This window comes from Peromyscus eremicus, chromosome 8a (assembly GCF_949786415.1).
Source record: "Peromyscus eremicus chromosome 8a, PerEre_H2_v1, whole genome shotgun sequence".
NCBI classification, from domain to species: Eukaryota; Metazoa; Chordata; class Mammalia; order Rodentia; family Cricetidae; genus Peromyscus; species Peromyscus eremicus.
In genome coordinates, this window is record NC_081423.1 from 56,531,868 (window position 1) to 56,558,693 (window position 26,826).

At 53.7% G+C, this 26,826-nt stretch overlaps 1 protein-coding gene across 1 annotated transcript; it reads left to right on the plus strand.

The window, feature by feature from the left end:
- Positions 1 to 3,480: 3,480 nt before the first annotated feature.
- Positions 3,481 to 26,470, plus strand: Camkk1 (calcium/calmodulin dependent protein kinase kinase 1). Its single transcript, XM_059271145.1, has 16 exons — positions 3,481 to 3,586; positions 9,982 to 10,382; positions 11,021 to 11,068; positions 11,673 to 11,726; positions 12,089 to 12,140; positions 12,350 to 12,483; positions 12,932 to 12,968; positions 13,883 to 13,904; positions 15,510 to 15,598; positions 18,043 to 18,242; positions 20,659 to 20,712; positions 21,398 to 21,471; positions 21,744 to 21,831; positions 22,038 to 22,166; positions 22,594 to 22,697; positions 24,395 to 26,470. Exons 2-16 carry the CDS (start codon positions 10,023 to 10,025, stop codon positions 24,465 to 24,467), a joined length of 1,518 nt encoding a protein of 505 aa, XP_059127128.1. The 5' UTR covers positions 3,481 to 3,586; positions 9,982 to 10,022; the 3' UTR covers positions 24,468 to 26,470.
- The last annotated feature ends 356 nt before the right edge of the window (positions 26,471 to 26,826 follow it).

Consider the following 26,826-nt stretch of genomic DNA (forward strand, 5'->3'; position numbering starts at 1 on the left):
TTTTCTGTCTTCTTTGCTTTCCTTTTAAACCCTTCTCAAGTTCTGTGCACCTGTGAGATGCGCAGCTGAGCTGAGCAGCTGAGCTCCCTGTGGGCAGGCTGGTGAGGGGTGCCTGAGCCCAGCTGGGTCAGTGAGCTCATAGCAGTCCCTGAGCTCCATCTCCACACAGGACAGGGCACCAGCACTCTACCGAAGCCTGAGCAAGCTCTTCTCCGGGCTGTGAGGGCAGTTGGGCACCCCGGAGGCAGCCTCGGGAAACAGGGCTGAGAGAAGGGCTTATTGTCCCAGGAGTGGGGATTTGGGGGCACTTCCACAAAGAAAGTGAGGCTCGAGGCTGGAGAACACAGAAGGCTCCATGTGGGCACGCCCTCCAGCCTGGGCTCACAGCCAGCCAGGGGTTCTGAGGACCCCCACCCTGCTCTGTCTAGACCAGTCTGAACGGCACAATTTCTCATACTGATGGATCTGTACATTTCAATCTGGTGGCCACTTGCCAAGGGTAGCCAATAAACACCTGGAGCCGTTTCACTTTTTCATGTTTTTTGAACAGTGCCTTGCTATGTGGCTCATGTTGGTCTGAAATTCACGATCCTCTTGTCACAGCTTCTCAAATGCTAGGATCACAGGTATTTGGCACCATACCCAGTTCTTGTTTACTTTTAATTCACCAAATAGCTGTATGAAGCCAGTGGCTAGCGGAGTGGACAGCATGGACCAGTTGTTCTCTCAGACCTTGGCCTTCTGCCCCCTTCCCCAGCCAAGAACCTTCCACCCTCCTCTTTCCCAGCCCCCGAAGCCTGGGCTTCCTGTCTCTTTCCTCCTGAGTGGCAGAGAAAAGAAGTATCCAACCAGCCCAGATACCTCCAGCCGAGGCGGCCTCTCTTGCGTACCTCTGGCTCGTGTTCTGCTGCGGACCAGCCTACTCCCTCTTCATTGCCGCCCTTCCAGAAAGACCAGTTCACCCTTGTCTGCAAATGGCCTCCACCCCCATCACTTCCAGATGCCCTTGCCAAGGTCGCTAGCAGAGTCCTTGATGCAAACTCCACAGGGATACTCCGGCTTGCGTCTTGCTTGGCTCCCAGCATTTAACCGTTGTTCAAAGATTCCTTACAGTGGTAGCCCAGTGCAGCCTCTCCTGACTCCCTGGCAGGCCTGGAGAGCAGGGGAAGAAAGCCTCTTGCAGCCCTCACACAACACACCCTGTGTCCTTGGCAAGTGGCCTCTCTCCAAGACTCCTCTGTATGTTAGGGGTTCAGCAACCTCTGCTAAGGTCGGGATAAGAGAGATACACATGAAAGTGCCCAGGACAGTGCCTGGTACACTGGTACACACTATCATCACTCATTGTCTCTGGATACATACATACATGCATATATATTGTCCTCTTGGTGCTACAACCCTTGCTCCTTGGTTGGGCACATGGCTGTCTATAATGGAAGTTGCTTTTCCATGTTCTATCCCTTTTAACTGGGTCTGGTTATATGACAAAATTTGAGGTAGTGGGATGTATGGGGGGAATGTTCTGTGGCACTTTCTGGGTACTTTCTTTAACAGAGTGTTGAGCTGAAGAGATGGCTCAGTGGTTAAGAGCACTTGCTGTTCTTGCAGAGGACCCAGGTTCAGTTTTCAGTCACATGGTGGCTCATAATCACCCATAGGCACACACAGGTGCACATACATACATACATACATACAGGCAAACCATTTATCCACATAAAATAAATAACTTTAAAAAGAGAGAGTTAGTGTTGATCCTTTGTTGTTTTTCTCCATTCCAAAACCTGGATTGTGTATGTGATGACTGGAGCTCTGGCCCTGATTCAGAACCACGAGGACAGAGACCATATCCAGAGCTTGCTGGTATAAGGAGTGGAGAGAGCCACATCTGGAAGGCTTTTGTGGAGTAGAGCCATCATATCCACCCAGAAGCGTTTCTCGAGGCTTACGTGTGAGACTTTTGTTGCCTAGGTCAGAATTTTGATCTTACTTGGGACAAGTGTTTTGCTCTTGGCCTTGTTTAGATGATCTGCTCATTTCCATGGCTCTATTTAGGATTGTGGGTCCTCGAGGGTTCTCCAAACTGTCCTGTTGAGGTGTAGCTCAGCAGTAGCACACTTGCTTAATATGCAGGAAGCCCTGGATTCAATCTCCAACACTGGGACAAAAATGGCTCTTTGGCCCAGCCTTCTTCTGAATCCCTGCCCTATAGATCCATTCCTCCAACTGCTCGATCCTCGGAGCCTCCGGGTCTCAGCGCCCTTCACCTGAGTCTTTCCCATCTGGACTAGGAACTCTTGAGACCAAGGGCTGTTCTTGATTTCTCCAGCACAGCCTGACCCCTGAGAGGTGCCCAGCTTATGAAGGGCTGCTGGCCATTCTGGATATCCAGGAGGACATGGGGAAGGCTTCCTAGCAGCAGAAGTACTGAGCCCCAAAAGACAAGTGGGGCTGGTGGTGAGGAGTGAACCGTGGAGGGCTTGAGGGAGACCTATTCTCAAGGTAGTGGGGACAATGGAAGATCCTAGGAGGCAGCTGTTCGGTGTTTCTGAAAACCTGTCCAGGTTGGCCAGCGGGAAGTGAGACTGGATGGGGGAGACATGACTAGTGGGTGAGCTCAGGGAGGGGCAGAAGGTGGAGAGAGGTAGGTAGACTTTAGGGATCTTTAAGAGGTAGCATGGCAGAACCTTGTGCTACACTGGTTGGGTCAGAAAACCTGCTACGCAGGCAAGCTTTCAGGTGGTAACTTCCGGTTTCGGACTCCAGCTGGAGACAGGGACACAGGGGAGACCAAGTTGGAGACAACAATATGGGTCTGGGCTTGAGGCAAGCAGTGATGTGGGATTCTCCAAGAGACTAACAGCAGGATCGAACCAAGAGTCTGTGAGGGCCAGAGTCCCCAGGCAAGGCCTCTTGGTCCTGTCGGGCTCTTTTCCATTCCCTCAGCCCCACTTAGGGGCTTGTTGCCTCCTGCTCCTCCCCAAACCTGAGCGCTGCCCAACCCCAGCACTCCGCCGGTCCTCCCTGCTCCTGGCTTCTCCCTACCCCAGGAGAACACTCAACTCCAGGCCCTTCTCCCGCTGCCTCCGCCTAGCCTGTCCCTGGCACGCACCGGGCCTCATCAGCCCCGAGGAAGGGATGCTCTTGCCTCTACAGGCCAGGACACAGGATTGAAGACTCGGGAAAAAGCACCGTACGCTTCAGGCCAGGCTGAGGGGCTCACGACGTGGCCCGAGGGATTTCGGGTTCCCTTAGCCTGTCTGTCTGCGGGCGCCGGGGGCGTGACGCGTCCGGGCCCAACCGCAGGGCCCCTCCCGAGCCGCCTCCTCCCGATCCCGTCGAGACCCCGCCCCCTCCGCCCGCGGGCGGCAGGACCGAGCTCTGATTGGACGGCGCTGCGGGGCGCTGCGCGGCGCAGCCAATGATAGCGGGCCGGCGCGGCGGCGGGCGGGGGAAGCGAGCGCTGCCTGGAGCCGCGGCGCCGGCGGGTTGAGCGGGGCGATCCCAGCCCGGGGAAGCGGGCAGGGCGGGGCGCACGGCGCGGGAGCGAGCCTGGCGCCCACCGTGGAGACTGTCGCGAGGTGCCGAGGTAGGGGTCGGCGGCGGCAGGGACTTGGAGTGGGGAACTGGGGTGCGGACGGCTGAGCCGCTCTGTACAGCGAGCGTGTTGTAGAGGGGTGGTCTGCGAGGCCGCGTCTACGTGGGCAGCCCGGACCTAGCGTGCAGCGATCCCCACTGTGTCTCCAGGGCCAAGTCCGCGGGGTGGCTCCTCGAGCCTGCGTCTGTCTAAGCCAGCTATGCGGGCGCCCGGCCACCTACGTCCCTTCCGCAGATGTTGTCTGCGGGACTGCATAGGAGCCCCACGCATGGTGCCCCGGGCCCCGGCTCTGGGTGGAGGCCGTGTCTATGCGGAGTGGGCCTGGACGGGTGCACCCACGTGTGGATCTCGGCGGAGCGCTCCTCCCACGGCCCTCCCGTGAGTCTTCCGTGGAGAGCTGGGGGCGGGGTAATGAATGGGACGGATGCGGCGAGCGGCTTCAGCTGCTGCGTAGTCGTCCCCTGGCTGAGGGTGGCGGAGGCGGGCGATGCAGCTTCTGCTTCTGGTGGGCACAGGATTGGGGCTCCGAGGGTGCACACGTGCGCGGGGAGCTGTGTGTGGTGTTTGGAGGCGGGTGTGCATGCGTCACGTGGACCCAAGAGTGTGCTTGTGTACTTGGGGGTTGCGTTTCAGGATGGAGTGGTGTGTGAGCACGGGTCACGAGGACATGGGTTATATATGTCAAGGAAGGGGTGTGTGCTTGTCTTGAGGGTGTTGCAGAGTGAGCAGAGCTTTCTGTCACATGCCCTGGGTCCCAGGACTGTGTTCCAGTGAGTGCCTCTTTGTCTTGGCCAGGTTCAGGATGTGAGAGAAACACACAGCTTGTGTCCTTGAAAATTCCAGGGAAAGAGAAGAGGCCAGGCCTTCTCCACATCCTTGTCTCCTCCATCCAACACACACTGTGCACAGGTCAGACTGTTCTAGACCCACACACTTCAGGGAACCCACTGCTTGCTCCTCTGTCCCTCCACACTCAATCTTCACAGCAGAAATGGGGATCATCTTAAACCTCATCCAACAGAACTGCTTCCCTGTCTGGTGTTGGAGGCCTTCTGGTTTCTGTCTACAAAGGCCTGCCCAACCCCACACCAAGCCCTGAGTCCCACTTTGGGAAGGGATCTCTCTTAGGCAGAGGGTGAATCCCCAACCCCCAATCCTGCTTAGTGGTCAAAAAAGAACTTCAGTGTCACCCCCTCCAGGAAACACCCCCGAGGCCAGTGTAAGTAGACCGTGGCTTCTCTCCAGATGTACCCCTCCATCAGGGACCCTCACACAGAGCAAGCACCTTCCCACCTCATGGCACTTGCTTCTATGGGCCAGTCCCTCTGACTAGAGATGCTCTTCCGCAGACGTCCACACTGTTTACTGCCTTAGTCCTTTCATAGCTGCTTAGATCTTGCATCTGAAATCAAGTGTTATTGTCTTATTCCTGCGCTGTCTTGTTACAATAGCTGTCCTCCCAGGATATCCCACGTAACCTATCACATATTCAGTCCTAGCATTCTTATTTGTTACTTCCTGCCTCTATCAGAAAGCAAACGGTGGGAGCAGGGACTTTGTCTTTTAGGTTCGCTGGTTTATCTCCCAGTCCCTATATAGCAAATTCCCAATGAATAGTTGTGGCAGGATGCATGGCTCTGAATTTGCATGTCAGGAGTCACTGTGCCTGTCTGTTCCCCAGATTCTGAGGCCCCTGAAGAACTCGGGGCAAACTCTGAACATATTTGCATGTTAGAAATCCTCCCACTAGCAATTGGTGTGGAGGAGGGGAGTGGGATCTGAATCTGGAGGTAGGGAGACCCCAGGAAGTAGGGAAAGAACAGTGAGGTCAGGATCTGGCTGTTTTATCCCCGAATCTCTGCTGTTTGTGGGGTTCAACTTAGCTCATCCAGCCAGCAGTGGAGAGATCAAAGAGGCGTCTCAAAGGAGGTGATGTCTGAACTGGTCTTCAGGAAGTGAAGCCAAGGGAGGCGTGTTCCTGGCAGAAGGGCACAGCGTGTGCAAAGGCCTGGTGACACAGAGCCTGTGGTTGGGGAAGCTTGAAGTGGTGCGATGCAGCCGGAGGGGGCCGCAGGAGGTAGGCCGGCGGTGAGAGAGGGGAGAAGGGGGAATAATCCTTCTGAGACTCTTGCCTCCATGGCCCAGGCACTGTGAGAACTGGGGAAATGGAGTTCCCACTTCTGTGATGGGGGCAGAGGAGGATAAACAGTCCAGGGATGATGCTTGAGTTGGATGGGTCCCTGACGGAGCTGAGCTACCCAGGAACAGGGAGGGGAGGAGCTCTCTGGAAAGAGGGCGGAGGCTGAGAGCTGGCACAGAAGAGGAGGACCACAGATGTCAGTTTCCACAGGTGGGCCGAGGGATGCCTTGAGGACAGCCGCAAAGGGGGAGTCATGAGCCCACCTGGGTGTTCGGGGGATCCCCAGAGGTAGTGGGAGGGCCACCCTCACAGCAGGCATCCTTGAGCATGACTTGGCACCAGACTCCTGGGTCTCCCTCAAGGGGACTGAGTCATCCCAGGCAGGGGCGGGAGCTGCAGAGGGCACCATTGCCAGAGCCATCAGACCCTTGTCAGAAGCATAAACAGGCTACAGTGAAGCATCCCTGGGATGTCACGACCACTTTGGTGTGTAGCCCACAAGGCTACTACCTCCTTGCATCCCCCCCCCCCCCCCCCCCCCACCAGTCCTTTGCTGATGAGGGCTGCTCATCTTCTGCCTGGATGGTAATTGGTCCCTGGTTCAGCCTGGCTCTGGAACATTCTAACAGAACTCAGAATGAGATCTGAAGTCACTGGTCTCTGAAGTTACTGTAGATAGGGCTGCTTGAGCCCGTGTAGGTGACAGCAGGGTCTCCTGGCTCGTTCCTCTTCTAGACTCTCGGACCTAGCTGGATGGGGCATGTCCTCAAAAGGAGGTCAGACGCAGTGGGCTTCTGAAGCCAAGAGCTTGTGTACATGGGAGTGTCAGACACTTGGAGGGTGGGGCGCAGCTTGGAGGAGACGCCGGAGCCAGGCCAGTCTAGAGCCAAGCACCTAAAGTAGGTTGTTTTTGGTAAAGTGGGGCTCACTCTGAGTTGCTTCCAGATACACACACATTCTAGCCACACATTACTCAGGCACAAACTGCTTTTGTGTCCACAGATCCCTCCACTTCCTTCTAGGGCTCCCAGAGAACACAGGACAGTAACGGTCTATCTTACTCAGATGTGGGAAAACTGATGCTTCAAGAAGCTTAGTGTCCTACCTAGCCCAGCGTGGTGGCACAGGCCTTTCATCCCACCACTTGGGAGGCAGAGGCAGGGAGATCTCTGAATTCAAGGCCACCCTGGCCTACAGAGGGAGTTCTAGGACAGTCAGGGCTACACAGAGAAAACCTGTCTCAAAAAAACAAAATAAAAATAAGAACAAAAAGCTTAGTGTCCTAACCCAGGCAGCACAGCTCCCATCTGGGAGAACAGGATTTGAACTTTGCCTAATGAGAGAAGACCTGTGGCTGGGGCTGTTATCTAGGTCAGTGGAGGGACTGACCCCCTGACATTCCGCCCTCCACACTAACAAGAGTCTTTGCTGTGCCCTGGGAGTGGGTCTCAGCCTGTCTGTCCATCTTTCTGTTTGTCTGCTTGACCCCTGCTTACCTGCTGAGTCAGCTTCTACAAAGCATTCTCAAGGCTTTAGTTTTGGGTGGGGCCTTGAGAAAACCCATTGTGTGAGCTGCCAAGGAGGAGTGGACCCTCAGGCCAGCCTTACAAACCATCACCAGTCCCAGGCTGGTGATGACAGGGCCTGTGTGGGGAAATCCAGACTTGACCTCTGGAGTCCCGCTCCCCTGGCCCTGGCTACACGCATGTGCAGGTCTAAAGGGCCAGAAGTGCACACGATCAACCAGTACAAGGGGGAGCCCTCAGAGAGCAAGAACTGCTTGTCTGCACAGATGTGCTCCTAGGTGCAGAGCCACAGCACAAGGATGCACAGCCCCCAGCCTCTTCCAGGATGTTCTCTCTGGGTCAGGCGCAAGGCCCTTTCTCCTGGACACTCACTCGGCAGGAACTTTGGGCCTTCCCTGCTGCCTCCCTCCAGCCAAGCCCTGCTTAGTCACCTGAATTTGATCCAGGCAAGAGGGAGGCATGGATGGAGAGCCTGACGTCAGCTCTCACAGCCTCCTCCCACCGCCACCCTCGCATCCATCTGGGCCCCAGCTCATCCCATGCAATCACAACTCTTTCTCTGGCTTGTTAGTGGCAGGCGCTGTTCTGTGTCCCTCCCAGGCATCAGCATCTTTACACCTCACAACCACATGAGTGTGAGACTTGCCTTGTGGCCCGTTTCACTGATGAGAAATACCCAAAGTTATCTGCCCTCCCCACCTCTAAGAGCCAGGAAGTGGGCAGCCTGGCATCCCAGCCCGGGTACCAAGCCAGGTAACAGTCTTTAGACGAGAACAGGAAGGCTTCTGCACCCACTTGCTGTGTGACCCCAGAGCATTCTGAGGAAAGGGAGAGAGGGAGCTAAAAGGAAGTTGTTTTGGGGAGTTGTAATCTGAGGGAAATTATATGCAAATGTTATGGGCCAGGGCGGCCTGTGGCTTCTGTCTGCTGGGGGCTCCCCTGAGAGCAGAGGGCGGGAACTTCTGACTGTCTTCCATCCCCTGATGTGGTCTACTGCCTGAGGCTAGTTGGGGTTCCCTCACTGAGGCTGCTTTCCTATCCATGTAATGGGAACAGGGCTGTAGAGATCACTATGACGACCACTTGTATTCAGCAAATATTTATCAAGCTCTTATGTGCCAGGCACTGCTGAAGACACAAGTGATCTTACAGGGAGACAAAGCAGACCGAAGAGCTAATCTCAGTGCTTAGGACCTGGTGGGGAGGCCTGCCCTATGGGGAATGGAAGAGAGGGTGGAGGACTCGTCAGGCGTGGGGAGGCTCTTCTCAGCCTTGAAGCCCCCCTCCCCCTCCTCACCTCTTCCAGGGAGGCCTTTCAGGGCTCCAGCCTCACCAGTTCCCCCATCCTCTTCCTTTCTTCACGTCAGCAGCAGCTCTGCTGCCTCCTGGCTCCCAGTCACTCCGCACAGGTGGTCCCAAGCAGAGGCTCGGACCCTTGCCCTGTTACAGTCTACCTCCAAGTCTGATGGTAGCCAGGGCGGCTAGGGAGGCATAGCATCTACAGTACAGAGGGGGAAGCCTGGCTTGCCCTAGACCCGTGGTAGGTTGGCAGCAGAGGTGGCTGGCTTCCCTACCTGTGGATAGGGTATTCCAGCCAGCCCTACCACCTTGACAGCGTTGACAGCCAAGGATGGAGAGCCTCAGATAGAGTGAGCACATGTCGCCCATGGGACCTGTATCCTCTGAGTTGCAGTCAGGATAGAGGAAGTCACCAAATCGACCGGAAGGGCAGGGGTTCAGGAGTCCACTTACTTCCTTTTCTGAGAAGATGCAGAGTGAGGCCCAGGAGGGAGCCTGGGGTGGAGGTGGAGCCAGAATGTGGGCTGTGGCGGAGACTGGTTGTCCTGGTCTGAGAGTAAGTCAGGGGTTCAGCATGTAGGCTGGGGGTTGACTTGAGGCTCAAGCCAGGGCTGCTGCTAGGGTTTTTAGCTGGTTGGGGAAACATAGACAGCAGTAGATGCAAGGTATGTGTGGAGCCAGACCCAGGAGCAGTCGGCCGCAGTAAAGCAGCCATAGGGACGTTCTGTCACATGGGCAGGCTGGAGGAAAAAACAGGAAGACAGAAGCTGCACTAGTGTCTTGTGTGGCAGAACGGCCCCCAGTGCATCCTCCTCTGGGCTAGGAGCTCTACTGCAGCAGGGAGGTGAATGGTTAGCTTTGCTTTGGGGTCTTGAAGATAGTGAGAGGAGGTGACAGAGGCCTGAGACCTCAGGAAGTGCTCTTGAAAACAGTGAGAGGGACGAGAGTGAAGGTCTAGGATATCCAGAAGGCCTTCCTGGAGGAGGTGTCTGGGTCTGCAGCTCCAGTGCCCAGCCTGCTTACATGTAAGGGGCTATATTGTAATGGTCTGCCAGCAAGTATGGCGACTGGTGAGCTACTGGGCTGCCTGGATGGTTGGGACTGATCTGACCTGGGACTCTGTGCCTTAGTGTGGCTAGACCTCCAGGTCTGCCACGTCTGCCTGTCTTGACTGCTGAATCAGTTTTGTTACACACTTCTCTATGAAGCCATCAGGGTAGAAGTGACTGGACCTATTTTACAGGCAGGGGCACTAGGGGCTAGAGGGCTGGCATGCAGCAGAGCCAGGTGAGCTACTAGGAATCCCTGGATTTATGTGCCAGCAAGCCAGGCCCAGGGAACAACTGGGAGGTGGGTCTATAGCACTGTGGCTTGGCCCAATCCACTTGCCCGGCCAGGAGTGACACTCTCTCCTCTCTCAGCTTCCCACCAAGGTTATACAGAGGATCCACTGACTGAAGTGATGGAGAGTGGCCCGGCCGTCTGCTGCCAGGACCCTCGGGCAGAGCTGGTAGATCGGGTGGCAGCCATCAATGTGACTCACTTGGAAGAGGCAGATGAGGGCCCAGAGCCTGCCAGGAATGGTGTGGACCCTCCACCCCGGGCCAGAGCTGCCTCTGTGATCCCTGGCAGTGCTTCAAGACCCACCCCAGTGCGGCCCAGCCTCTCAGCTAGAAAGTTCTCCCTGCAGGAACGGCCAGCCGGAAGCTGTCTGGAGGCCCAGGTTGGGCCTTACTCCACGGGCCCTGCCACTCACATCTCTCCTCGGGCCTGGCGGAGACCCACCATCGAGTCCCACCATGTGGCCATCTCAGACACGGAGGTTGGTGAGATGGAGTTAGGTAGGAGTTGTTCATGGGCCTGCCAGGAAAACCCGGGATTTTTTGCCCACCATCTGTCCCGTATACTTAGCTTTCTTTGATTTGCATACTTTGAGAGCAGAGAAGCTCACTACCTAGCCAGAAGGGTTTCTTCCTACCCAGAGAAGAGCCATCTAAAGCAAAGGCTACCTCCTGCCTTCTTCCCACCTTCAGCCCAGACAGAGGACCCTCTCTTGTTCCTAAGAAGCCTTCTTAGAGCTTTGGAAATAGATCATGCACGTCCCAATCCCCGCATCATCCCAAGCTCGAGCCATAATCCTGCCCCCAAGAGTGCTCTGACTTAAAAACTGCAGTGTGCTTCCAGTTTCTGGCCTTTCACGGGCTTGGATCTGAATGTGAACTTGAGTAGTTGGTGGGAGCGCAGCATAGCCAGGATTCCACCCTTCATATTTTCACGTATCACCCCAGGCTTCTTGTCTCCCGTGGTGGCGATGCTACCCTCCAATCTTCCCCGATCCAAATTTGAAAGGCTGGTGAGAGCTGGGGGTCTGGGAAGTAGGGCTGGGCCCTGAAGGGTCTCCCAGGATGGGAGCACTGTTGTGTCTGAATGAGCTGTCCTTGATGCTCCCCTCTCCCCTAGGACTGTGTAAAACTGAACCAGTACAAGCTGCAGAGCGAGATTGGCAAGGTAGGACCTGGGCAGGATTGGGGAGGGGGTTGCAGAGTGCTCTCTGAGCATCTTTCTTTCCCTCTGATGGGACTGGGGAGCAGAGCCAAGAACACCCCAGCCCGATTGGGAGATCACCAGAGGAGGGTGGAGATAACTTTGGATTCCTGACTCCCAGGGTTTTTTGTTTTTTTTTTTAAGGTTTATTTATTTATCATGTATACAGTGTTCTGTCTGCATATACACCTGCAGGCCAGAAGAGGGCCCCAGATATCATTATGGATGGTTGTGAGCCACCATGTGGTTGCTGGGAATTGACCTCGGGACCTCTGGAAGAACGGCCAGTGCTCTTAACCTCTGAGCCATCTCTCCAGCCCCCAACTCCCAGGGCTCTTGATAGAGATTAAGGGAAAGAAGGACCTGGAGTTGTGAGGCAGGGCGGTTCCTAGGGCACAGGGGTCCCTTCCTCATCTCTGAAATGTGAACCCAAGAACCAGGTGGCAGGAGATAGGGTGGGGTTGGGGTACAAAGGCTGGGGCCAGAGCTGTCAGGCCTGCCATCTCCTGAGCTAGACCCAGAGTGAAGGTGGCTGTGTTTGGTGGGACTGACCAGTGGCTGTCTGCAGGGTGCCTACGGTGTGGTGAGGCTGGCCTACAACGAAAGTGAAGACAGACACTATGTGAGTCTGGGGTTGGGAAGGGGGGTTGCCTAGGTAGGCCCCAGAAGCCTGGGTAGTAGGCAGAAGTGCTGGGGGAAGGGGTTAGGGCTGCCTCTTACTGGGGAGGTTCCTATTCCTGGGGTGCGCTAAGGGATTGAGCTTGAATGTTCCTTTGGGATACACAAGCAGAGGCTGGCTTCCCCTGAAGGGAGAAGGGAGGGAAGGCCTAGACTCAGCTATGGCATAGCAGATACATACCTGGCCACATGCTCGGGGCCAGTGGCAGCTGCCAGTGTGCCCATCTGGACTGTAGTCCCCATGTAACCAGCCTTTCCTAGCCCCTGGTGGCTGCGCGTGTGATATTTCTGCTCCTTTCTCCACAGGCAATGAAAGTTCTCTCCAAAAAGAAGTTACTGAAGCAGTATGGCTTTCCCCGTAAGTATGCCTTGTCTTTGGGAGCTGTAGGCTTGGGGCAGAGGGGGAGGGACCGGTCCCTAACTGCTTTTGCCTAGGAGTGGGGGTGGATGGTAGGAAACAGGAGCCATGGCCTGGGAATGGACTAGGCTTGGTGAGCTGGAATGAGATCTCAGCCTCGGGAGGGGCTTTCTCCTGGACCAGGGCCTTACCTTGTTTTTTGGTCAAAGGTCGTCCTCCTCCCAGAGGGTCTCAAGCTGCCCAGGGAGGGCCAGCCAAACAGCTGCTGCCCCTGGATCGTGTGTACCAGGAGATTGCCATCCTAAAGAAGCTGGACCACGTGAACGTAGTCAAATTGATCGAGGTAGGGGGGATGGCGAGGGTACGGGAGCTTGGTGGGTGGGTGAGGCGGGTGCTCAGCCTTACCAGGGCCTAGGGAGCAGAAGTGGGTGAGGCACTGGGCACAGACCAGCCTTGGCTGGAGCTGTGGAGGTATCAGAGGCAGTTCAGGCTGATCTGGGGTGTTCTTGCTGAGAGTGAGGGGCAGTCCTGGAGGTAACTGTGAATCCCTTCTCCATCACGGGGGAAGAAGGACCCAGTGTTACATGGAAGGCCTTTCGAGGGAGTGGGGGTGGGGGTGGGGTGTCAGTGATACTGAGGCCCCTCTGTTGGTACCTGTACAGTTCCTGCTCTGTGTCCAGGGTGGCTGCAGGGCACAGTAGAGATCTTGGGTCAGGAAAGGACAGAAGGCCTGGGTTCCCCAACCCCATGCTTCCTCAAGCCCTGTGCCCATGTCTGCTCTTTCTGACCAGGTCCTGGATGACCCTGCCGAGGACAATCTCTATTTGGGTGAGTAACCTAGCTCATTCTCACAGCAGCTTACCTAGGGCTGGTCCCAGTGAGGGCTCCCCAGGAACACACGGGATGTTCAGGTGGCCATGTACAGGCTCTGACCTCCTGTACTCTCAAGCCCTGGACTCCATTGTGCGGCGCTGCAGAAAGAGAGTTAGATTAATCAGATTCAGTGCCTATTCCTGGGCCCCACTCCCTGCCCTGAACCAGTCCCAGTCAGCGTGGTTCTGTACTCAGTAGGTACAAGAAGCTGGCTGAGTCAGTGAGCTTGGGGACCCTGCCCCAGTTTTCCCACCTATAAAATGGGATAATAGGGTTGGGCGTGTAACTCAGTGGTAGAACACTTACCCAGCATGCTTGGGGAACTGAGCTCAATACCCAGCCCTTCAAAATACGATATTTATAATAATAAAATGAGATAATTGTGGTATGTGTCTTATAGGTTGATGTCAGGAAATGTGCACATTTATAATTATCCTTATTAATATGAATGTTATTATTTAAGTTCCTTATCCTGATTGTTACTTGGGCTCTTCCTGGAGGAGGTTTGGAGAAATGGGATAGGGAGGGCTGGAGGTGAAGCTCTAGAGATTGCCCAGCATGAGCAAGACTCTGGCCCCCTTTGCATCACAGAAGGGGGGTGGGGCCGGAGAGCTGGCTTCCACATCAAGAGGCAAGGCTTTAGTCAGGAGTGTTAACATGTCTGCCCCTTCTCATGAAGTCTCAGGTCCTCCCTGGGAAAGGGGTCCAGGCTGACAGTCTCATCTAGCACCCAAGGATCAGGTCAGGCAGGCCCACAGCGAGCCCACTCCGTCTGCCCTGTCCCCCTGCCCCTCTCCAGAACAGGGAGGGACCTTGGCACGGCCATCCTACAGCCTTACAACACCTTTCCTTCTCTTCTTTTCTTTCAGTGTTTGACCTCCTGAGAAAGGGGTGAGTTCCCCGTCCCAGTCAGGCAGGTCATTTCTAATCCAGGTCTCCCTATCCTCCCCTCTGTCTCCCTGCCCAGGGGCCAGCTAGTGTAGGAGAAAGCAGAGCTGTGCACCTGCCCTCAGAACTCTTGCCTCAGGGGTAAATAAGAGACCTGGGACCATTCTGTGAAGGCTGGTGGGCGTTGTGGAGGCTGGGGAATCAGGCTGGGAGAGGGATGGGCCTTGAGCCAGACCTTGAAAAACCAGGAAGGTATTTGGATGGGATGGGGGGTGAGGGGAATGTTTCCAGGCAAAAGTGTACACACGGGATACAATTCATACTTGTATTTAAATCACCAAGGGGTCTTTGAGCTACTACAACTCATGATTATGGGAGGGAAATGCCTGAGAATCAGAGAAGGCAAATGGCCTGCCCGAGGTCACAAAGCAAGTTGTTGATGAAGCCTGGTGTTCTGACACTGTCTGTTTGCCCTGTTTGATCTAGCAGACCACTTGCAGAGCAGCTGACATAGACTAGTGGGCACAGGACCCGACCCCTCACTGCCAATCCTGTAATGAAGGCTGTGAACTTTCTCTTTGCTAGTGCTTACCTGAAAGACTATTAAAACAAAAACAAAACAAAAAAAACCCACCTGCATTCAAATCAAGCAGTAGGGACTGAGTCTGTACCTAAGCTGGTAGAGTACCTAGGATGCACCAAGCCAGGGTCCAGTCCCTGACACTGCATAAAGCCACGGGTGGCAGCTAACATCTGCAATCAGGAGCTGGAGGCAGGAGGATCAGAAGTTCAAGGTCATCCTTAGCTACATAGTGAATTCCAGGCCAGCCTGGACTACGTGAGACCCTGTTTCAAAACAAGTATATGTTTATTTATTTTTATTTTATTTTATTGTTTTTGGTGACAAGATCTCACTATTTAGACTTGACTGAACTTGAATTCATGCATGATCCTCCTTTATCTGCCTCTGAAGTGCTGGGATTACAGGCACTTGCCATAACACCAGGCTGTTTTTTGTTGTTTTGTTTTGAGACAGAGTTTCACCATGTAGCTCTGGCTGCCTAGAACTTGCTCTGTAGACCAGGCTGGCCTCCAGGTCACAGAGATCCTCCTTCCTCTGCCACCTGAATGCTGGGGTTAAAGGTGTGCGCCACCACGCTAGGTTTAAAAAGTAAAAGTTTGCATTGCCCCATGTCTGTGATTGATAATCTGGAACAGAATGTATATCTTTTTCACATGCTATACATTCTGAAACAGTCTATTTCAATAGAAAAAGAAAAGCAGACCCACCTGATTGATTTCATGACTCTTGGGTCTGGGTCCACAATTTTAAAGCCATTGAGTTAAATGGCATCTTTGTAATTATTTGGCTAAACTTAATTCTTGCAAGAACTACAAGCCAGTGGAAATAGAGATAAAGCTGCCTTGAAAACATGATTGAAAGGGGATAGACAGGTTACAACTTTTGGGCATATGGGAGAAGCTAGAATCTTGAGTTCTCTGAACCCACGAGCACCAGGTTCCCTGGAGGGCTTCTGTTCCCCGTTCCTGCGGCAGGCAATCTCTGTTTCAGATTCTGCTGAACAGCCCTCCTCTCTTTCCCCACAGGCCGGTCATGGAAGTGCCCTGCGACAAGCCCTTCCCGGAGGAGCAAGCTCGTCTTTACCTGAGGGACATCATCCTGGGCCTCGAGTACTGTGAGTGAGACAGCCTGTCCACTGGGACTGGAGCTAGAGGACATAGGAGCGGGCTGTGCCCACGCTAAACAGCCATTGAGCCCTTCCTGTCAGTCAGCGCTGGTCTACCAATCCGCTTTAGTGGGGATGGGGGCGGGGAGGTGTGGGCGGGGCCATAGCTCGCTTCACTAGGCATGCGCTAGGTCCTTCTCCGTGCTTCGCGTTCACCACTGTGTTGTCTCCGGGTGTTCTGTCCCGGTCTTTTCTGCTGGATTCTAGCCAAGCTTCCCCTCTCCGAAGGGCTTCAGGAGATGTGGGCTGGAAGAGATTTGTGTCCAGCTGCTTAGGGAAGAGTGCGTCCTGGAGTGATGCCTGTGGTGATGGTAGGGTGGGTTTAGCTAAGGAGACCTCAGGCGAGAGCTCAGGCGCGCATAGCTTCTGTGCCAGAAGTGCATTCGTTGTTTCACTCATTCACTTCACTCATGTGCACCTACTTGAGCCACACAGATGATGGTCTAGGACCAAGGGAGCTCTGCCCAGGAGTGGCAGGTGGGGAGGCACAGGTGTTGTGGAGGCTTTCTGAAAGAGGCCACATGAGATCAGGTCCTGAAGGAAGAAGAGTAGGATTTCCCCAGCCAGCTTTGAGGGTTGGTGGTGGGAGAGCCAGCCGGGCAGAGGCAGGAGAGGAATGGGGCTGCACTGTTTGAAGATTGGCACTCTGTCTGGGTGGTGCATCTAAGAGGCAGGGCCTGGTGGCCAATGAACAATGGTGCTGGAACTCTCTTCGGGACCCACGGTGAGGGCTGGAAACGTCTCTGAGAAAGACTTTCTGACTAAATCCTGTCCATATTGTGAGGCCCTGGGGGCTCTAACTAAGCAGGGGAAGGCCTGACAGGATTTGCTTCTTAGAAAGCTCTGTCTGGCAGCTGTGTGGTGGCTGGATAGGGTGTGAGAGGCAGCCAGCTGGCCAGGGGCAGGCTATTTCCACAGCTCAAGTGACAGATGGTGAGGTCAGGATTAGGGCAGTAGCAATGGGATGTGAAGGAGGTGGGGTAGCCGGCCTGGGGTGACTGACTGGTCTAGGAAGAGGAGGACCCTCAGAAAAATAGGGTTCTGGGCTGAGTTGGGGGATGGGAGTGCTGCCCATCTCTCTAACGTCTTAGCTGGACTTGTGAGCAAATTCTCTCTCCCTGGGTGATGTGTGACCTACAGTGACATGGGCATCTTTACACTGCAGAGCCTCTCTAGTGTCTTCAGATTAATGCTCCCTTTGTACGTGTAGGGAAACTGAGGCACACAGAGGCGAATGTTTAATACATAGACTCCAGCAAGGGTCTACAGTATAGGAGGGATGGGTACATTTTATCCTTGGTCTGTTGGTCTAGTCAGCTGCAGAAACAGCTCTTCCGGAGCTTAGCTCCACCCCTTTCCTTTTCTGGGTCCTTCTCCTCTGCTGAGGGCCTGTCTGCCATCTCCTAACTCCACTTCAGAAGCTTGCTAATCTAGGGTTGGTTCTAGGTAATAGCTTCCTCAGGGCCCAGCTGATGCTAATGAAGGGCGTCTCTGGGGTACGTGTTAGCACCAGGGACTGGAGAGGTGGAAGAGAGCCCCAAAGACTTGTGATTCTGGTCTTGTGGAGGGGCAGTTGGAGCTGGTTAGAAAGGCCTGGATGATGGAAGCAGGTACATTAAGATAGACACTGAGATGCAACACACACACACATACACACACACACACACACACACACACTCACACACTCGAGTACGTTTTTCTTAACTTAGGTGTCACTGTGTAACCCAGGCTGGCCTCCAACTCCTTATCTACTGCAGTCTTTTAAGTACCTCAGATTATGGTGGATGACAGTGTGTACCACTCTACCCAGCTTGGCTTATTTTCACCTTGGCCTGTCATGGCTGCGTGCTCCGAGGCGGAGAGGAGGAGCTGAGGTCTTTAGGGTTAGGAAACAATAGAGGAAGAACTTGGAGTTTCTTTTTTCCTTTTCTTTCCTTTTCTTGCTATGTAGCCCAGGCTGGTCTAGAATTTGCAATCCTCCTGTCTCAGCTGGATTATAGGCCTGTGTCACTCTACCTGGCTAGAACAGAAGTTTTCTGTTTTGCTGGTGATGGGGGTCGTAGACAGACGTCAAGTTCTGATACTGAGATGCATATTGATATTGTTATCTGTTAGACATCCACGCGCAATACAGAGCCTGAGTTTCCTCTGACTTCCCTCCTCAGCAGGAAGTGTGTTGTTTGGTGTGGAAGTCCAAAGACTCCCAAGGTTCCCCTCCGTGTCCTCACTTGCATAGTGGAACAGTGAGGGTCTCATCTTCTGAGGTTCTCTCCTAACAAGAATGGACGTGGGCTGGGATGCACCCGCTTGCTTCCTAGGCTGGGTGAAGGCAGGAGAGGGGCTCCGGGCAGCGATCCCCAAGGCTTGCATTACCACCTGCTTCTCTTCTGCAGTGCACTGCCAGAAGATCGTCCACAGGGACATCAAGCCGTCCAATCTACTCCTTGGGGACGATGGCCATGTGAAGATCGCCGACTTTGGGGTCAGCAACCAGTTCGAGGGAAATGATGCTCAGTTGTCTAGCACGGCAGGGACCCCGGCATTCATGGCCCCTGAGGCCATTTCTGATTCTGGCCAGAGCTTCAGTGGGAAGGTGACTCTCAGGGCCTGGGCTAGGTTGGGGGTTCAGGTAGAGGGGCAGAACAGCTTGCCGTGGGGGGGCCACTTTGCAAGCTGAAGGTTCTAGGCTTCTTGCATTTGGATAGTGGCATGCTTGCCTCTTCCCTGGAGCCCAACACGTACTCCAGCTGTGGCTCCTCTCATTTCCTAGCAAATGGTCACAGTCTCACTTGTATTTGTTACTGCTGTTTGTCTGTGTGGGGCTCTGTACTGGACTGTGGGCCAGGCAGAACCAAAATAGCCCCAGTCATATCTTTCTGCACGGTGATGAGGGCTTAGAGTCATGGCCCAAGGAAGGTGGAGGCCTCCTCAGGTCTAGACTGGGCCATGGACAAAGAGAATTTGAGATGGAGGCAGAAGATTGAAAGGCATAGAGCTGGGTGGAATTTAGACTCTCACGTGGCCAAAGGTAGTTATGAATGCAGCCCAACACCAAAATGTAAGCTTGCAGCCGGGCGGTGGTGGCGCACACCTTTAATCCCAGCACTTGGGAGGCAGAGGCAGGCGGATCTCTGTGAGTTCAAGGCCAGCCTGGTCTACAAAGCGAGTTCCAGGAGAGGCGCAAAGCTACACAGAGAAACCCTGTCTTGAAAAACCAAAAAAAAAAAAAAAAATAAACAAACAAAATGTAAGCTTGCTGACGACAGAACGGGGTGGAGAGTGTAGTTTTCTTTGGTTACATGGGGTTCTAGTGTCATCATTATAGATGGGCTGCAATGTCAGCCATGCCTGTGCCTGGTTTATAGGCTTGGAATTTCTTGTTTGGATTGGACATATAGTTCAGTGGTAGAACATTTGCCGTGTGTGTGTGTGTGTGTGTGTGTGTGTGTGTGTGTGTGTGTGTGTGTGTGTGCGCGCGCGCGCTGGGGTTTATTTCCCAACTTTAAAACAAAAAACAAGAAAGGATTCTTATTTTGCTATAATTCTAAATTCACTGGAAAATTAGAGCATAAAGGCATACCGTGTAACTTGTAAGATCAGGAATGTTGTGAGTGTTTGGCTTGCATGTCAGTGCACCGAGTGTGTGCCTGGTGCCCGCAGATGGAAAGGGCGTTGAGTCCCCCAGAAATGGAGTGATAGAAAGCTGCGAACCACCATGTGGGTGCTGGGACCTGAACTCACATCCTCTGGAAGAGCATCCCGTGCTCTCAACCACTGAGCCATCTCTCCATTTTCCCATGTAACTTTTTACCCAGATTCATCCGCTTTGTCACGTAAGCTTATTCATTGTCTTTATGTTCCTGCATATTTCTATTGCACTTTTCTGAGCCACTCAGAAATTCACTTTGAGACAGTATGTCTGTTTATCACTATGTACTTCAGTGGCTTCCCTAAGAGGGAGGACATTCCCTTAAATAATCTCAGTACAGTGACCAAGGTCAGGAGTCTATCAGTAATGAAATTGTTCTGCAACAGATTACACACATCTAAATTATTATGAAATGGTGTTGAAATGTTGTCGGCTTGCCTGGTGTTTGTTTGTTTGTTTGTTTTCTTTCCTAATCCTGGAGGAGATCCATCAGGCTCACTGTCCCATCTCCTTAGAGTTCTCTGATCTGGAGTAGTCTCCCCGACTTTTCTGGAGTGAGGGGTGGGGACAGAGCTCACATATCCTATGTTGCCCTAGAACTTGCTACATAGCTGAGAATGACCTTGAACCCGTGATTCTCCAGCAGCTACCCGCCAAGTGCTGGTTTACAGACATGTCCTCTGTCCTCCCTGCCCTCTAGCTTCTTGGCCTCTCTCTGTCATTCTGACCTTGATGTTTTGAAAAGCAGCCTGATGTCTAGTGTTCCCTGGTTGGATTCTAATGATGATGGTGATGATGATGATGATGATGATGGTTGTCTGTGTCAGGGGCTACACACATGAGGAGCCTATGGGGAGCCCTACCTGGACCTGAGGGGAGTTGTAGGTGGACGTGGGGATAGGGTGGGCAGGGGTTGCTCTCCGGCATTGGAAGCAGTTGCGCAGTAGCTGAAGTGAGAACCCCTTGAGACCAGAGCTAGTTATTGAGCATTAGTCCAATCCATACTGCTATTTTGGGAGTACATCTGTGTCATGGAGGCAGCAGATGACCCCATGGATGAAATGTGGCTTGGAACCTGCTGAGTTAGAAACAGTGTCTCTTCTGGGTTTGTCTCTAGAAAGTCCACAATCCCAGGAGTGTTGCTGTTCTGTTCTGGTCATCCTTGTGATCTCCTGGTGCTCAGCACAGGGCCCAGCATAGAGCAAGCCCCAGAGAGTGTTTGTTGATAAATGCCTGCCTAGGGAAGGAGGATCCCCACGGGGCTCTTCCATAGCCTGGTAAAGCTGAATGGGGATGGAGGTGGGGATGAGTTGGTGGAGGTGCTGGCCATGTTTACTGACGTGAACTCGTTTCTCTCTAGGCCTTGGATGTATGGGCCACCGGGGTCACCTTGTATTGCTTTATCTATGGGAAGGTGAGTCCTGAGGAGCCTGCAGAACTGACTCTGACTGGATCCAGGGAGCCAGAAGTGGATGACAGATGCAGGACCTTCTTTTGTGCCCCTAGACAAAATGGCTTTGGAAAAAGCCCACCTGGGCCAGGAAGATTGAGGGAGGAGAGGCCTTTTGTTTGTCTTTCTCCCCTTTGGGAGGGATTGAGTGGAGTCCTGGGACAGCACACATCCAAGAGGAGGTGACAGAGGTGTTTCCTCCTCCCTCCAGCCAGAGTGAGCCCTGTCCTCCTCTCTCTCAATGCCATTCATTCTTTCATCCACTCAATCATTTATTCAAATTGTTGGGTCTTGGGGACCTCTAGCACTGATATGACCAAGATTCCTGCCCTCGGGTGCTTTGGCTCTGGTGGCCACACTTAACAAGGCAGAGGGGACCTCAGTGAACAGGTCCCCAAACGCCAGACCCTGGGAGAGCGCCAAAGATTTTGCTGCAGGCAGTTTTACTGCAGGTGGCAGATGCAGCCAGCCTCGGTCTCCAGTGACTCATCTGCTCAGTTACATTCGCTGAGCCCTTGCTGTGTGCCCTGAACAAGTTAGGTGGGGCCCTTCCCATCTGCTGTTGGGGGGAGGGCATATGCCGCCTCCCACCCCTGCCCCCTGCAGTGCGGATCAAGGCCTACATCCTGTCTGTCTCCCCTTCCCACAGTGCCCGTTCATTGACGAGTACATCCTGGCCCTTCACAGGAAGATCAAGAATGAGGCCGTGGTGTTCCCTGAGGAGTGAGTTGTCCACGGCAGGGGACCATGGAAGCTCCCGCCCACTCCTGGGGAGGGTATCGGAACGTCAGCAGAGCGCTCACCCTGTCAGGGTTCCATTTTACCCTTCAGAGTTAGTGTGGGGGTTTTGATACCTGGGAGGGGCCAGAGCAGATGGAGAGCTCCTGTCCTTGCATTCGAGGAATGTGGTTAGGGTTATTCCTGGTCCCAAGGAGGGTGGAGGAAGGGGTCCTCCTCAACCGTGGTATCCTCATCCCGTGCCTTCCCTCCGCTAGGCCAGAGGTCAGTGAGGAGCTCAAGGACCTGATCCTGAAGATGCTAGACAAGAACCCTGAAACAAGAATTGGGGTGTCAGATATCAAGGTGGGTCTGGGCCAAGGTCTCTGTCCCTTCCTGAAGGAACCTATACTGGCACGTGTGTGTGTGTGTGTGTGTGGGGGGGTTTGGGGTTTGGAGTTTGAGGGTTGAGGAGTCTTTCAAGGTCAATGCTAGGGATACCTGGGCACCTTTGCTGGTTGCTGGTTGTATGCCTATGGCCCTGACCCCTCCCCATCTCCTGGGCTCTGCAGTTACACCCTTGGGTGACTAAGCATGGACAGGAGCCCCTCCCTTCAGAGGAGGAGCACTGTAGTGTGGTGGAGGTGACTGAGGAGGAGGTGAAGAACTCAGTCAAGCTCATCCCCAGCTGGACCACTGTGGTAAGAGGGCGAGAGGTGGGGCTCTCTTGTCTTAGAAGTGTGTGGCTACTGCCTGGGGCTTGCTCTGTTCTTGCCTTTGAGGGAACAGTGGGACATCAAGTCTGTCAGCCACAGCACAGGGGCTGTGGAAGCCCTGCTCTATTGGAGTCTAATGGAGCAATTAGACTTAGTCAGTTGTGGCAGAGACCTGAGGCTTGGTGAGGCCCAAGGCAGGAGGAAGCAGTCCCTTGCATGCATGCATTCATTGACCTGCTGCCCTTCCCAAGATACCACACTGGTGTCTAGGTGTGACAGTGAAAGACCGGAGACTTGATTCAAGGCTCCCACCTGTCGGTTAGATCACACCCTACCCCCCAGAAGCCTCCTACTTGCCTAGGCAGGGACTAGGTGTCCAGGCCTGTTTTCCATACTGACCTGTGTTCCCCAGATCCTGGTCAAATCCATGCTGAGAAAGCGTTCCTTTGGGAACCCATTTGAGCCCCAAGCACGCAGGGAAGAAAGATCCATGTCTGCACCTGGAAACTTACTGATGTAAGTACAGTAGGCTGAGGCCTGTGGGCTGCTCCCTGGGCTGAGGTGTGGCACCAAGGCACATCCCTGACTTGTACTAGTATGGGGGCTCTTCCTAGAGCCTGGGGATATATCGGAGTTTCAGAGCAGGGCCTCATTTGCACCCCTGGCCAGGCCCAGTGTCCTTCACGCACACACTGAAGGGTAGAGCATCTTTTGGAAGCCTGCTGTGGTCATGCTCTCCACTGGGTCCAGCACAGCTCTCCGGCTTCCAACCTGTGCTTCCTTTTGCCTTTGGTAGTCAAAAGTCTGCAGACAGATCAGGTCAGCTCCTTACCGAAGGTTGGTGTCTGTGGGGAAATGACCACTCTGTCCACTTTCCTTGGCCCCAGGCTGGCTGTTTGACACTCTCCTGAGTGGCTCATGTCATCCACAGCCAGCACTTTGTGAGTGTTTGTCCAGCGAGTTCATGTGGACAGGCTAGCTGACCCCTGTGTGCTAAGGGGTCCCTGCTTTGAACCATATGCATGGTTTCAGCACTTTGTGGAAGAGGCCAGAAAAGCAGTTCTCTGAACGTTGAGTCTGGCTTCCAATTTTTCTGCTGTAGTAAAATTCACCTGCCAATTAGAGTTTGTGCACAGACCTTCAGAGAGTACTACTTTCAGTACCAGAACATCCTGGTTCTAGGGCAGTTGGGCACCTCTCCGGGCTGTGAAGGGAGCTCCAGGGAGAAGGACTGTACTTCTGGCTTGTCCTGTGCTGAAGGTACTTTCCCAGGGAGGTGACTATGGACATTGTGCAGGTGTCCTTCCAAGGAGTGGCCGCACAGTGAGAGGTAGACCTGGGAGAGCACTGATATCTGCAAGTTTCCTGATTCTTCTTCAGGTAGTTGATATCAGGGCCCTGATGCTGGAGTTGCGCCTGGTGGATCATATAGACTTTGACAAACTGGAACAGAGCTGAGCGTGAAAAGGAGTCTGTTAATGATTATGTAGGGACAGCTGAATCACAATTGTGCGGTAAACTGAACATCAGACCACGCCAGCTTGGTGCTTGTATCTTGGTGCCCCCTGGTGGTGGAATGAAGCAGCCACCGGTTAAGGACGGTGGAACTGCACAACAAAAACAAGGATAAAGTACGTTTTAACCTCATCAAGGACCTTGGGGTTCTCGGTAGACCCCATTTTTTACATTTTTGTGGTATTTTTTAGTCCAGTTCCATGAGGTTTATCCTTTGATTGGGTATTTTTAAAAGCGAAGGTTGGGAGTGGGGATGCCTGATCAGATTCAGGAATCCGTTGAAGAATGGAATTCCAAGACTGATGGTAACTCTGCCCTGAGTCAAGGCAAAGAAAACACAGACTGAAAGGCCTTCTACCCACTGGGGGCCAGTCAAGGTTAATGTGGAAGACCTTTGACCCTTTGACCTGGCCGGTACTTCTGGGATAGCAGGAAGTCATCTGGGTCGGATCCCTAGAGGTTCCTGAGAGGTTTAGATTTCATCTCAGTGGGGAGCCACACAAGAGTTGTAGGTTGAGGCTTGGGGCCTGGGGAACTAGCAGAAAGACTGCCATGATGGAAGAGATCCTAGGGAGGCCTAGTGTGGAGTTGGGGCGTGAAAGGCTGTAGGATAGCTATCCCTATGTGGATGCGGGTGAGAGTCCTGGCATACACCTTCTGCCTCCTGAGGTCCCTCTGCCCCTCGTGTCTTCTAACAGGAAGGAAGGGTGTGGAGAAGGGGGCAAAAGCCCGGAGCTTCCCGGAGTCCAGGAAGATGAGGCTGCATCCTGAGTCCCTGCATGTGCCCAGGGCCATCGGCAGCATGCTCATTCCTCGCCTCCAGAGGCCCACCGCCCTCATGCAATAGTCGCCCGTGCGGGCAGGGGGCTGGGGACTGCGGCCCCTCCCCCGGCCCTCCTCCCCCATTGTGCTGCATGACCTGCGCACAGGCACATCCATGGACAAGTTTGGAATGTGTATCATTTGGGGCTTGGGGTTCCTGGTTCTCTCTGTTCTGATCCATCTTGTGGGGAAGCCTGGGGCCCACAGACTATTAGAAACCGTACCTGACTGGCTGGTGAGGCCCAGGGCAGAAGGCAAGAGACCAAAATGGCAGATGGAAGCCTGGTGGGCTACATCAGAGAACTCCTGTAGGGCTCGGTGGGCCTTCCCAGCTGCCACACCACAAGGAAGGATGATTACCTCACCTCTGTGTGGAAGGTGCTGAGTGCTAGGCTACTCAGATCTCTGGCGTGGATGCTACAAATAATGATGTGTGCCTGGGAGAGGACCGGTGTTGGAGAACTCAGATTCCTCTTTTGTTGTCTTTTACCTGAAAGCTGGGGTGGGAGCAGCTGTTGTGGGGAACACCTTCCTCCAGCTTTGGGTAGTTCCTGGCACATTGTTTGGCAGTCACGTGGACCTGACATTCATGGATTGTGTTTTATACTCGGCACTAGCCGGAAAAAGGGCTGAACTAAATCCAGCTCGGAGCATAGGCCTGAGCCAGGAGCAGCGCACCTTCCCTGCCTACCTCCCTTCTTCCCGTATGGATCTCCAGAGCCAAGGTTGCAGAAGAGACACCGGGAGTGACACTGAGGGCTATGAACACTCGGAACTGTGGCCCTGCAGATGTGGAAGTAACTGGGATCCGGTCGCTGACCCTACACTGGCTTACCCATCACATGCCTAGGATGAAGGATGAACTGCCTAGGTGGGAGGCTCAGACAGCTGAGGGACCCCACAGGATGCATACCCTGCAGGCAGGTGGCCCTTCTGCCAGTTGCTTCAGCACAGGACATCAGTCAGCCCTGCTGCACACTTGGGGCACACATGTGTACAATGTGCACACATGTGGACAATGCTCTTCTGGAGCGAGCGTCAGCTCTCTGGATTCTGTGGTCGTCTGGCTGGTCTAATGTTTACTGACAATGCTCATAGAGATTGGTCCCCAAAGGGAGATGACCAGGACTCAGGTACAACCCCACCCCACCCCCTCAAAAACATCCCACAAGATCTCAGCTGCCCACATGGGTTTCAGAATGCAGGAGGGCTAGACTAGAAAAGAGGGAGGTTTGGTGGGAGCACTGAGTTCCAATGCATCTCTGTGCCAATGAGTGTACATTGCGCCTCCATGTGCACTTGTGTGTGCGTGCCCATCTGCTGTACACAGCACACTTGCATGTCTCGTCCTGGCACATGCATCTGTAATATAGTTTCTACATCTACTTAAGCCTAGGAGCAGAGGGTAGCCCACTGTCAGTGGGCTCCCATTTCAACCCAGCTCCTCTGCACTAAGGCAGCCAGTGTAACCCAGGTCTTAAAAACGAATCATCTAAATATATCTCTAAGAATACTTTTATAGAGTGAATGAGAGGCAGCCGTTAAATAGCAAGGAGTCAGGGAGCTTTGTGAATGGGACCCACTTGGGAAAAGCTTGGAATTGGGTGGCTGGCCTCGCTGTCCCCAGCAGAGCCAGGAAGGTATGCTCACCGTCATCTGTTGCTGAGAGCTTTGGTTGGCATTGGTTTTGAATGTAGCACAAGTGAACAAACTCCATAAGAGTGTTTTAAAAATCAACTTCTTAGGAAGTGAATTAAAAACAATAAAAAGCCCATTGTTAAGTTTAAAAAAGAAAAAGAAAAGAAAGAAAGGCTTTGTATATCTTCTGTGTCCAGATGTGTGTTTCTCTTGTCCCAGCTGACTTGGCTTGATCTTCTGGAAGGCTCTGAGGCACTGTAGGCCGCTGAGTGGCATGGCAGGGTAGGGAGAGGTAGGGAGAGGAGAGGTGGAAGGAAGAAGGAGGTGGAGGAAAGGTGGGCTCACGAGGCCAAGGAGTTCCTGTTTTCCGTGCAGACCCTCCCTAATCTCTGTCTTCTCGTTCACTCAGCCTACAGGGTGGATCAGCTGGGGATGGGGGCTGGAAGTTACTGACCGGGTTCCAGCTTTACCAGGGGACACACACACCCCAGGTTACAGGGTTACCTTCACTATAGACAGATGAGCACACTCCAAACAGCCTTCACCTTCTCGGGTGAAAATAGACAATATTCCCTCTGGGGAGGGAGCCGGGTGGTAGGTGGTGCCGAGTCCTGGGTGCCTACTGAAGACGTGGTCAGTACAACAAGTAGCAGTCTGGCTGACTAGGCCT

Coding starts and splice junctions, on each gene's coding strand:
- Camkk1 (XM_059271145.1), top strand. CDS start 10,023: ATGGAGAGTGGCCCGGCCGTCTGCTGCCAGGACCCTCGGGCAGAGCTG. Junction 11,727..12,088: donor AAAGTGAAGACAGACACTAT/GTGAGTCTGGGG, acceptor CTTTCTCCACAG/GCAATGAAAGTTCTCTCCAA. Junction 13,905..15,509: donor TTTGACCTCCTGAGAAAGGG/GTGAGTTCCCCG, acceptor CTTTCCCCACAG/GCCGGTCATGGAAGTGCCCT.